At 47.1% G+C, this 13105-nt stretch overlaps 1 protein-coding gene across 1 annotated transcript in view; it reads left to right on the forward strand.

Moving 5' to 3' along the window:
- ATP9A (ATPase phospholipid transporting 9A (putative)) overlaps positions 1-13105 on the forward strand; it is a 141198-nt gene that overhangs the window by 15563 nt on the left and 112530 nt on the right. The window contains exon 2 of the mRNA XM_068565282.1: positions 11515-11659. Coding sequence (XP_068421383.1) covers positions 11515-11659 — 145 coding nt within the window. The remainder of the gene's footprint in view (positions 1-11514; positions 11660-13105) is intronic.

Below are 13105 nucleotides of genomic sequence, written 5' to 3' on the forward strand. Positions count from 1 at the left end.
AGCACGGGCCCTAGGTGCTTGGGCTTCAATAGTTGTGGCATTCAGGCTCAGTAGTTGTGGCTCGTGGGCTCTAGAGTGCAGGGTCAGTAGTTGTGGCGCACGGGCTTAGTTGCTCTGCGGCATGTGGGATCTTCCTGGACTAGGGCTCGAACCCGTGTCCCCTGCACTGACAGGCAGATTCTTAACCACTGTGCCACCAGGGAAGTCCCAGTTCAGTGTTAAAAGGTACAGAAGTGTGTACATTGCAAACTCAGTCTCCCTCCCACCCGCTCCGTTTATCTACCCTGTGCCCCTCCCCAGGCAACCACTCATCAATTTCTTCAGTGTCGTTCTGGAGAAACTTTAACCATCTACCAAAAAAAGTACAAGTATTTTATATCTATCTATCTAGACAAACATGCATAGATGTTTCCCTTTTTTATTCAATTGTTAGTACACCTTACACACTACAACCTGTTTTTTTTCACTTAACAATACACCCTGGGCTTGTTCCATATCAGGACATAAAAAGCTTCTTTATTCCTTTAATTTTTTTTTTTAAAGTGGCTTAATAGGATTCCATCGAATAGATGTATTTTAACCAGTTTACTACAGGTGAGGTTTAGGCTATTTCTAGTTTGCTGTTACTAGCAGTGTTATGGTGAATGGTCTTTATACCCATTTTGGAACATATGGAATATCTCGAAGGGGAGTGGTTGGGTCAAAATGAATGTCCATTTGTAATTTTGATAGCTGTCGCCAGGTTGCCCTCCCTCAAGGTGACACTGATTTAGGCCCCTGCCAGCAGTGAAGGTGCCTGTTTGGCCATCCTGACCAAGCACAGGTGGTGTTAGGCTCTTTGATCTTCGTCATCGTGCTAAGTAAAAAAATTCTCTCTCAGTGTGGTTTTAGTTTTGCCTAGTACTTTAAAATTGAATCAGTTGCCAACATTTAAAAACTGAGTGTTTTCATCTCGGAATCTATGTTTTGTCTTTGTCTTGAAGAATTGGATGGTCTGCTGTGCTGGGCTTATGTAGAATTGTATCCTGGTAGGAGCTGGGGGTAGCTACTTCCTTCCCATGGGATCTGGTCTTCTCAGTGTGCCCCACCCCACTGGATCCTGTGTTTATTTTTGTTCATTTATTGTTTTCTGTTACTTGCTGGGCTTCTGTAGATTTGAGTTTGCCAGTCCTGGTCTAGAGAGAAACAGGTGAGTAAGTCTAAGGGAGAACAGAGCTGCTTCCTCTTCTTTTCGGGAATAACAGAGTTGGGTTTTGAAGGATAAGTAGAAGTTGGGTGATGGGCTTGCCTGAGCAAGTCTGGTGCGGATGAGTCTTGCACAGGGGTTAGGAGTTGGAGAAAAGTGAAACAGCCAGGGAAGAACTAAAAGTGCAGAGTTCTGGAGCTGCAATTGGTGGCTTGACTGTGAGGATCTGGGATGAAAAGGTAACAGGGGTGAATTTGAGTTCATAATTATTGAATCGTGGGGTTGGATACAATGTGAAAGGTGTCATGTGCTCTGAGCAGAAAGAGACCAATAGGGGAAGACTTAAGGCACGAGAAGTAGGGAGAGGCGACAATTTCCATCATCTGTGACTGCCCCCTACCCCAGAGAACCAGAGTTAACAGTTTGTGTGTGTGTGTGTGTGTGTATTTGTTTCCTAGTACTTTTTCCCATGCATATATCAGCATATATTATTTTTATTAAAATACAGCACAATAAATTGCTTATCTTTTGCTTGTTTTTTTCCTTCCGCTTTATCACTTGGATCTTGTCCTGCCAGCGTGTGTGTCTCTACCTTATTTCCAGACTACAGTCCATTGTACAGGGGTCTTGCCGCAATGGACATTTGGTCATTTCCAGGGTTTTGCTCCCTCTCTGTATTGCTGCTGCCGGCCTCCTAGCGCATTTCCCGTTGGTCACCAGTACCAATATTTGTGTCCTTCTAGGTAGACTTGCTAGGTCAGAGGGTCTGAGCTTTATGGTTGAAGAAGTTGCTGCATTGACTTGGCTCTTTTCATTGGTAAACAGTAGTCCCACCTTATCTGAGCTTTCGCTTTCTATGGTTTTCAGTTACCTGTAATGAACCCGAAAATATTAAATGGAAAATTCCAGAAATAAACAATTCATAATTTACATTGTCTGTTGTTCCGAGTAGCATGTCTTTTCATTGGTAAACAGTAGTCCCTCCTTATCTGAGCTTTCGCTTTCTATGGTTTTCAGTTACCTGTAATGAACCCGAAAATATTAAATGGAAAATTCCAGAAATAAACAATTCATAATTCACATTGTCTGTTGTTCCGAGTAGCATGATGAAATCTTGTGTCTTCCTTAGTCCTGCCCTGGACGTGAGTCATCATCCCTCCGTCCTGCGTATCCTGCCCGTGTCACTGAGATGGGTCTCCGTTATCAGATCAACTGTCCCAGTATCACAGTGCTTGTGTTCAAATAACCCTTATTTTACTTAATAATGGCCCCGAATAGTGATGTTGGCAATTCGGACATGTCAAAGGGAAGCTGTGAAGTGCTTCCTTTAAGTGAAAAGGTGAAAGTTCTCGACTCAAAGGAAAGAAAAAAAACCGTATGCTGAGGTTGCTAAGATCCACGGTGAGAATGAATCTTCTATCAGTGAAATTATGAAGAGGGAAAAAGAAATTCGTGCTAGTTTTCGTGCACCTCAAACTGCAAAAATTATGGCCACAGTGTGTGATAAGTACTTTAGTTAAGATGAAAAGGGCATTAAATTTGTACAGTAAGGTATTTTGAGAGAGACCACGTTCACATAACTTTTATTACAGTATATTGTTATAATTGTTATGTTTTATTATTGGTTATTGTTGTTAATCTCTTACTGTGCCTAATTCATAAATGAAACTTTATCACAAGTATTTGTGTATAGGAAAAACACGGTACCAATGGAGTTTGGTACTATCCTCAGTTTCAGGCATCCATTGGGGGCGTCTTGGACCGTATCCCCTGTGGATAAGAGGGACAGCTACAGTCTTGTTTCTTCTCCAGACAGTAGCATTCCTGTGGCCAGAGATACTTCAGACTTCAGTGAACTACTTCCTTCTTTGCGTTCTTTCAGATCCTAGGTTTTATATTCTCCCGGTTTAAAAAAAAAAAAAAAATCTAGCCACTTCCCTGTTTCTAGAACAAAGAGCAAAAGTTTCCCTTCATACCTTCCCTTCCATTCCTGCCAGTCTCCCCCACCTGCCCTCCAGGCATCTGTGCTTAACAGTTTGGGTTACGTCCTTCTAGCTCTGCTGTCCAGTGTGGTAGCCACTAGCCACATGTGGCTGTTTTCATTCATTAAATTAATGAACTAAAATTTAAAATGTATGTTTCCAGCGCTCAACAGCCATGTGTGGCTAATGGCTGGTGTGTTTGATGGTGCAGCTAGAGACCATCTCCCTCTGCACAGAAATGTCGGGGACAGTCCCGCTCTAGAGCAGCATTCTCAGACTCGGGACGGTTGGCATTTGGGGCCAGATAATCCTCTGTGTGGGGCTGTCTTGTGCACTGAAGGACGTTTAGCAGCATCCTTGGCTTCTACCCACTAGATGCCAGTAGCCCTTCCCTTCCCTGGACCTGCAGTCATGACAGCCAAACATCTCTCTAGACGTTGCCAAGTGTCCCCAGGGGCAAATTCACCCCCTACCCCCGTTGAGAGCTACTGCTGCAGACTATTTTCTCTATATTGCTTTTTTTTAAAATTGGGGTATACTTGATGTACACTATAAGTTTCAAATGTACGACCTAGTGATTCACAACTTTTAAAGGTTGTACTCCATCTGTAGTTATTATATAATATTGGCTATATTCCCTGTGCTGTACAATAATATATCCTTGTAGCTTACTTATTTTATACATAGTGGTTGGCACCTCTTAATCCCCTTCCCCTGTCTCGCCCCTCCTCACTGGCACCCTCTAGTTTGTTCTCTGTATCTGTGAGCTCTCCGTGTTGCTTTTAATTTTCCTTTACATTCTTCCTGGATCTTCCCAGCGTCAACACTGAGACTCTAGCTTCCTGGACTCTGGCTTCAGGGAAGGTGGGTACGTCATGCAGGCAATTCAGCAAATATTTACTGAGTGCCTGCTGAGTGGCACCAGGGCAGAGATGATCATTTCTATGGACGCCAGCTCCTAGTTGCAGTGGTTACCTTTTCCAGAAACATTGTTCCCTTGGCGTGTCCCTCTCTAATATTTGCTTTTCCTTGCATTTGGCCAGATTGTGTGAAAACACTGCACATCTGGTTGGCAGGCTATTGGCTATCAAAACCTTTGTTTGTTTTAGAGTCAAATCGTAAGGGAGTCCATTTTGGTTTCCTTTTGTTTAAATTGTCTAAGCTGGAAGCAGGGTAGACTAAATTGTTTCTAGCCTTACATCTTAACCTAGTTGATAGCTGTTGCTATTCAGGTGAGAAAATTTTCATGTTTTCTTTTTTTAATCTGGAAAAATAACTTAAGAGAAATAATATCTAGTTATAATTGAATGCCTGTTATGTGCTAGGCATTGTCTTACACCCTTTATATATAAAATCCTTAGTCTTCGCAGTAATTCAGCAAGGCGGGTCTTATTGTCATTTTACAGATAGGGAAAGTGGGGATCACAGAAGATGAATTGTCCAAGGGCACACAGCTGGTGCGGAGCGGGGCTGGGATTTGCGCACAGGCCCATCTGGTTTAAAAGCTGGTGTTTATTCCTCTAGCCCACGTGGTCCTGCTGTTCTGAAACTGTGACTCTTGCTTGTTACTTCTTTTTCAGCCTCTACATTAATTTCTCGCACTCAGGGGTTCTATCTTGTAGCCCATCTCCCCAGCCTGTCTAGAATGTGGGATAGGAGTTAATTTGTCTGGGAAAGTGACAGACAGCTCAGTTTGGTGTTGAGAAGCAACAGCAGGGTGACAGCTGCCACCCCACAGCTCCAGGCATCTCCCCCTCTTGGACCTCCGGGGTGCTGACGTCCACCCCTGGACAGACGGGGTCTGGCGGCAGCTGATAGAAGAAAAAAGAGTCGCGGGTATAAATCCAGATGTCAGGGGGGAGCCTGGCTGCCGCCTCTTCTGATTTAACTGACCTGGGGGCCGGGGGAGGACTTCGTCGCTTGTAAATTTGCCACCAAGCCCAAGGCTTCTACTGCAGGACAGTAGTTCCCCAAATAGCAGATGATGGCTACAGGTGCTACGGTGATACTAAGTAATTCATGGACAGGAACTAAATCACATTGAGATGTACAACCAGACACTTCCTTTTTCAGTTTTCCTTCAATATTTTTAACCCTGTCAGAGCCCACTTTTGAATAGCAGAAGAAACTGGCAAGCAGGCAGCAGGCTGGGGGCTGGGAGCCACTGTATCCAGTGGGAATTTAGTAACATTTGCTAATCATTGTGTTGATTTTGATGTTTACCTTCTATTTATGGCAAGTGATACTGGTTTTCCATTTATGATAGCGGTTACCTTTTAAGTTACCTTTTAAGACACATTTACGTATTGATAAATAAAATCCAGGTCAGGAGTTCTCAACCAGGGCACAACTGGCATTTGAGGCTGCATCATTCTTTGTGGTGGGTGCTGTCCCGGGCTTTGTAGGATGTTTAGCAGAATCTTGGCCTCCTCTACCTACTAGATACCAGTAACTAACCCCCTTCTCCCTGTTGAGAATCGCTGATTTAAGGTATGCAAATTGAGGCAGACTTATGAAGTTAGAAAGTAGAGTTAGTTGGATATGGTAGAAATCCCGTGTGTGTGAAAATGGCTGAAGTTTGGGAAACTCTTTAGGCAAATTGCCTTCAGTTGTGGGGTCCACTTGCTGATGTTCCTGTGGCATTGAGGTTTGTTCAAGAGCGAGGAGGGAGGAGATGCCTTGAAAGCGCTGCTCTGAAGCAGCACCGTCTAGTAGAACCTCTGCCATGCTGGAATGTTCTGCATCCGCACTGTCCAGTCTGTAGCCTCTTGACCACCTGTGGCCGCGGAGCACTCAGAATGTGGCTACTGAGAATGAGGAATTTAACTCTTCTATTTAAGTAACTTAAATGTAAAGCTACCATGTTGGACATCACAGCTCTAAAGAAATCAGTGTGCAGACGTCAGGATGATAGACTGCAGGCTTTAAAAGCTTAGAAGCGAAGACACACAAACAAACAGGAATGCATCTTTAAGGGCGGTCCAGCCATGTGGCAGACAGGACTATCAGACAGGAGATTTGGGGCGGTGGTTAACTGCACCCACTTAACATTGGCTTTAGCAAAGTAAAATAAAACAAAAACCAATGTACTGGTGCCTAAGACTTGAGAAGCCCAGGGAACCTACAGACCTACACTCTCCCCCAAGGTGGGCAGGAGCCACCTGTGGTCTCTGCATCCTCCTTGTGACTCCATTTTCAGGCAGACTCTCCCTAAACAGGAGCAAGGTGGCTTCCTGCAACTCCAGGCTTGTTTTCTGCCACCTTAACAATCCCAGGGTGAAGAGCATGTCTTTTCTGGAATTTCTAGCAAAAATCCCAGCCAAGCCTCTCATTGGCCCTTTCTCTGAGCCCATCACCATGTCGAGGGCTCTGCTTGGCCAAGCCTGGGTCCTGGGCTTGTCATGACTGGAGCTCAGAGGTGGGGTTGGCCTCGGCTCAATCAGGTGGAAAGATGGAGGGAAATGGACTTATTAAATTATGATACAAGAGTAACTGTAGGTTGTAGAAGAAAACTGTATGGTAGCCTAGGCTAAGGGACTGAATCTGAGGTGGGACACACTTGGACGGGGGCCCCTCCCTAAGGCTGGGGTGCAGACCTGGTTGGAGACAGTGTAGTGCAGGCCACTGGATGGCAGGACCAGAGCTGGTCTGCAGGTGGGGCAAGCAAGAAAGCAATCGCAGGGGTACAGATGGGGTGGCAGGCACAGCTGGTGGTTGACACATTGGGTGTACAATGGGAGTGAGGGCACCGGAGCTCACAGTGTCCCTAGTGGGACACTGAGGGCCACAGTTACAGGAGGACCTTGGGAGACAAACCTGGGGGTGAGGGAATCAGGGCACTGGTGTGGAGGAGGCCTGGGGCATGGGATGTCCATATCGAGAGGGCCCTGGGAAGGTGACCCCTGGGCCGCAGTGGGGCTTGAAAGCCTTGAGGGACAGCATGTGCTGGGCGCATGGCTGGCCAGAGCACCGTTCGATGGCCTCACTCAACGCACTGCTGACCCGCCCGCTGTGCCACAGCCTGGAAACTGCAGGTGAGCTTTTTCCTCCAGTGGTGTCCCTCCAGCGCCCTCTACTGAGAAGGCTTAGCATTTCACTGACTGTAAAGGAGAGGCAGAAAGGAGTCTGTCCACATCCCAGAGCGGGCATTGAAGGGTGACTGGGGAGCTGGGAGCCAACGCATTGATACGAAGATTAATGAATGAGTGTGGGCGGCAGGGCAGCTGATGTGCACACAGAAGAGCTCCGGTTTGAGCGGCCTGAGAGCCCTCACTCGCTATGGCCCCTAAGGATCTTTCCAATTTTATGTAATGAAGAGAGACTAGAAAAAAAAATAGAGCTGTGAAATAATTGTGCTGATGGGGCTGTTAATGGCTGTGCAGGGTACTCTCAGGCTCTTAGCTCAGGATCTGGATCAGACAGACCTGGCCTTAAAGTCTGCTTCCACCACTCGGTAGTAGATGGAGCTGATGTAGCAGTAGATCTTGAGCAGGTAACTGAGTCCTCTCTGGGCCTCAGTTTATCCATCATGAAAATGGGGATGATGCTAGTACATACTATGTAGGATTGTTGTGAACATTAAGTGAAGCAAGACATTATTTTTTTTTTAAATTTATTTATTTATTTATTTATGGCTGTATTGGGTCTTCATTTCTGTGCGAGGGCTTTCTCTAGTTGTGGCAAGTGGGGGCCACTCTTCATCGCGGTGCACGGGCCTCTCACTATCCCGGCCTCTCTTGTTGCGGAGCACAAGCTCCAGACGCGCAGGGTCAGTAATTGTGGCTCACGGGCCCAGTTGCTCCGCGGCATGTGGGATCTTCCCAGACCAGGACTCAAACCCGAGTCCCCTGCATTGGCAGGCAGATTCTCGACCACTGCGCCACGAGGGAAGCCCAAGACATTATTTTTTAAAGAGAATACACTTCTACATCCGTAACATTTTGAGAATCTGTATCTTTCTTATCACCCCTCACTGCCACCACCCTAGTCTTTGCTTGCCTGGATGAGGCAACAGCTTTCTAAATGATCCTTCTGTTTCCAATTTTTTTTGGTTAATGTACAGCTTGATTAAGATATAGTTTACATACCCTGCAGTTCACCTCTTTAAAGTATATAATTCAGCAATTTTTAGTGTATTCATTGAGTTGTGCAGCCATCACCACAATGTTAGAACACTTCACCATCCCCCAAAGAAGCCTCACACCTGTTACCTGTTTCTCCTTTTGCCCACGGCAGTGTCTTCTCTGCTCAGAAGCCAGAAGGACCTTTAAACAAATGTAAATCGAGAGTTCCCTGGCCATCCAGTGGTTAGGACTCTGTGCTTCCACTGTGGGGGGCATGGGCTTGATCCCTGGTTGGGGAACTAAGATCCTGCAAACCGTGAGGCATGGCCAAAAAAAAAAAAAATTAGATCATGCTACCCTGTGCTTGTAACCTTTCAGTGATCCCCACTGTGGATGGAGTAAACTCCGGACTCCTTGCCCTGGTGACAAGGCCCTGTGTCGTCTGCCCCCTCCTTCTCCTCCAACCTCATCTTTTACCCTCTCCCCCGTGTTCGGTGCATTCCAGCCACACTAGTCTTCTTTCCCTGCAGATGTGTGTCAGGCTGCTTCCTACCTCTGGATCTTTGCCCTTGCGGTTCTGATCTGCCTAGATGGCACTTCCTTGCCTGGTTGCGTGGATGTTTCTTCTTGTCACTCAGCTCGACTGTCACCCCAGCCTTCCTGACCACCCTGTCTCCCGGAGCCGCACCCCTTCCCCACTCCTTCTCTTCTCCCATGCCTTATTTTATTTTGGATAGCTGTCTACTGTCTCTCTTCCTCCCCATGGGAGGAGGACCTTGTCTGTCTTGCTCACTGTTGAATGCCCTAGGTGAGGGCCTGCATCCTGTGGGCGCACAGGACATTCTAGGTGAATGAATGTGTGATAAAAAAAAAAGGAGCAATGATCACTTGTCTTATTATTGTTATTATTAGATACTCGGTAAATACTATTGACCTAAAAGTCATTGAAAGTGTGCAGTTTATATCCAGTGCAGGTAGAAAGTGAATAAACAAGGTGACAATCAAGGTGATTAAATGAGATGGGCTTGGGGCTAGTTACACTGGGCTCAGGTGACACAAAGTCCTTATTTTACCTTGTGCCAAGTGCTTACCCTTTGTTGCAATGAGATTGTGAGGAAGTAGAAGGGAAGGATCCTGTTCCAAAGTTAGGTCCCCACAGGAACTGGAATCATAGTTGGACCAGATGAGCACTTAATAAATGCTTACTATTATGGATTTAGCTAAAAAAAAAAAAAAAAAGAAATGCACATTTAGTCCCATAGGTAATATACGTACAATGTGACGGAAGAATAAGTAGGAAAAGGCGCCCCTACTCCCTCCTTCCCAAAGGAAGCTGGTGGTGTCAGCTGTCATGGAGGTTTTCTGCATTGGCAAGCATAGTCTGCACGTTATTCTCTTGCTTTCATGCAAAGAATGGCATCCTGGACACACCTTTCAGCTCCTTTCTGATTTAGCGTATCTTGCAAATGGGGCTATTTAGCGCATACAGCTCTATCTCCTTCTTCAAAGACTGTTGAGCATTCCATTGTATGGTGTTCCCTGCTTATTTGACCAGCGCCCCTCTGATGACCGGTTAGGTACGGTTCGGTTCCAGTCTTTGCTACCACGTGCGGGCTGCCCTGAATGACCTGCCCCTGTGCACGTGCACGCCTGCAGGTTAAGTCACGGAGAGTTTAACTTGGTAGGTTGCATGCGGAACCTTCTGCTAGGACAAAACAGACAAAACTCATAAACAGCCTGACAGTATGTCATTCTCTTAAATCCATTCTTCAGCTTTCATTAGAAACATTCAGCTCTGGGAGTCGTCATTACAGGATTATTCTAGGATGGGGAGAGACTGGCTGGTTCACAGAAAAGTCAGAGACCATGGGTAGGTATCTGCAGATTGAAGGGTGTGCTTCCGTCAAATGCATCCTCCCTCCCTCCTTCTCTCCCTCCCTCCCTCATTCAGTGCTTTGCGTCCACGGATGGCCAGCTTGGGTGACGCACACCCAAGAGCAGGAATGGGGTTGGACACCTCAAGGTTTCTGTATGTGTCTCTCGCCAACACGAATGAGTTATTAGAAGTGAAACCCGTCCTCATGAGAGCTACTACCATCCTCCCCGCCCCGGCCCTAGCACTAGTTTACCGGAACCAGGCTGCTATTTTTAAGAAAGAGCATCGTGTTTCATCATGGGAATTTTGAGCATCTGAGCAGGCGACTTGCTGGCTTGCTAATCTTTAGAGTCCTGATGCCCAGGGACTGTGTGTGCTCAGCTCTGCACCCCAGTACCTGGGCAGGGCCTGCCTGGCCCGCAGGAGGAGGGGGAGACGGTGGGTCCGCAGGTGACAAGAGATTATGTAAGTCATCATGGCCATGTCTGGATGGGTTGCCTTCAGCTGGCAGCATCTCAAGGGGCTGGTAGGGCTGGGGTTCCTTCCTCCCAGCCTGTGGGGGGGGGGGGCGGGGAGGTGAACAGTTCAGCCTGGGGTCTTTCCACGCAAGGACTTAGGAATGCTCGTAATTCTCAGAGTGCCTGTTTACAGCCTCTCCTGAAGGATGGGCTGCCTTTTTTTGGCACGAGTGTGTCTCAGAGCAGCTTAGTTTTGCCAGAGCCGGGCAGGTGTCCCTGGCTTCACACAAGTGACCTGAGGGCGGGCGTGCCTGGTGAGCTGCCCTCTGGGGGCGGCCCTTGGAGTCACTTTGCCTGCAGCTGGCACGCTGGCCTGCCTCCAGGTTATGCGGGGCGCCGAGTCACCATCATCTTCCTGGCGTGTTCCTCCAGCGTGTTGCTAAAAAGTAGAGCCGAGTGCGGAAGGAGGTTCTTTCCCTTCTCTTTCTGTATAGTAATCTTGGTGTGACCAGCACCCTTGATAGCATGTGGGGTGGGAAGACACTGGGTTTTAGAATAAGACGGACCTGGTTCAAGGCCAGACTCAGCTGTTTCTCACATCTTGGCAAACTCGGGTGCTTTATTCAGCTGTCCTGAGCTTTCCTCTCTCACCTGCAGAATGTCAAAGTGATAACAGTACTTGTTGCTCTGTATTTACTTTTTTAACTTAAATCTTATTTTAAAAACGAATCCTACTTTTTGAAATAATTTGGGCTTGGGGACAAAGCATCTTTGACTTGGACCACAGCTTCTTAGACGCCTCAGCTGTGTTTTCCCCTCTCACTGAAGGACGAAGCCCCAGATGGGGCTGCGGTTCTGACCCAGTGAAGATGCTTTAGAGAAAGACATTCTGCGCAGAGCGGATGGGTGTGGGCGTGGCCTTGACGGTGTGGGCGTGTCTTTCCCGCAGGTGCTGCGAGTGGCTGAGATGCTGTGGTGCAGGGGAGCCCAGGCCCCGCACGGTCTGGTTGGGGCACCCCGAGAAGAGGGACCAGAGATACCCTCGAAACGTCATCAACAATCAGAAGTACAACTTCTTCACCTTTTTGCCTGGGGTATGTACGGCCAGGGGCAACATTGTTTTCTTCTTCCTACACCAAATGTATGCAGTGGTACCAGTCCTAGAAGACTGAAGTCCCTGTGGCAGATTTTGTGAACACCCCATGTCTTTTCCATGTCACCTCAGCCACTGGCCATTCATCTTCCCTGGTCCTGAGCACCTGGAAGGGGGCTGCCTTCTGTCTGCAAGGCTGTGAGACTCCACTTGATTGGTTAGAATAACTTCACATTTATTTGGTGTGTTGGGCCTGAGAGTGAAAAAGATATTTTGAGGACGTAGCTTTGTTCCACAAAAAAAAAAAAAAAAAATCAGGAGAGGACTTCCCTGGTGGTGCAGTGGTTAAGAATCTGCCTGCCAGGGCTTCCCTGGTGGCACAGTGGTTGAGAGTCTGCCTGCCAATGCAGGAGACACGGGTTCGAGCCCTGGTCTGGGAAGATCCCACAAGCCGCGGAGCAACTGGGCCCGTGAGCCATAATTACTGAGCCTGCGCGTGTGGAGCCTGTGTCCGCAATAAGAGAGGCCGCGATAGTGAGAGGCCCGCGCACCGCGATGAAGAGTGGCCCCCGCTTGCCACAACTAGAGAAAGCCCTCGCACAGAAACGAAGACCCAACACAGCCCTAAATAAATAAAAATTAAAAAAAAAAAAAAAAAAGAATCTGCCTGCCAATGCAGGGGACACGGGTTTGATCCCTGGTCCAGGAAGATCCCACATGCCATGGAGCAACTAAGCCCGTGCGCCACAAATACTGAGCCTGCGCTCTAGAGCCCGTGAACCACAACTACTGAGCCTGCGTGCCACAACTACTGAAGCCCACGCGCCTAGAGCCTGTGCTCCACAACAAGAGAAGCCACCGCAGTAAGAAGCCCGCACACCGTGACGAAGAGTAGCCCCCGCTCGCCGCAGCTAGAGAAAGCCCACGCGCAGCAACGAAGACCCAACGCAGCCAAAAATAAATAAATAAATTTATTAAAAAAAAAATCAGTGCTTACATTCCCCCCCACCCCTCATTATCATGAAACACATATTTGGAACAGGAAAGTTGGGAGATAAAAGTGTAGAGAACTTTTTTTTAAAGGTAAATTTTAACACTATCATCCAGAGAGACTTTCTAGTAACATGTTTGCTAATGTTTTGCATAGTATTTTACTCTGCAGTCATCCCTTTTGTTCGTTAACTAACACAAATCCACGGACAAGTACTCTGAAAACCTTCCCCCTAAAACACCCTTAAGTTAAACATCTATTTTTATCTACTGTGGCCTCCAAAATACACTGACTGACTTCAGAAGCAGCAGCAGCAATCAGTTCCAAAGCTGGAAGAAAAAAAAAATCACTGTTTGATTTATTGACGGAGAACATGGAAATGCAAATACCTTACACTGTAGCTTAAGGTCAACCGGAATGTTTTTTTAAGGGTGATTTTGAGTACATTTATTGATG

This window comes from Eschrichtius robustus, chromosome 16 (assembly GCF_028021215.1).
Source record: "Eschrichtius robustus isolate mEscRob2 chromosome 16, mEscRob2.pri, whole genome shotgun sequence".
Lineage (NCBI taxonomy): Eukaryota > Metazoa > Chordata > Mammalia > Artiodactyla > Eschrichtiidae > Eschrichtius > Eschrichtius robustus.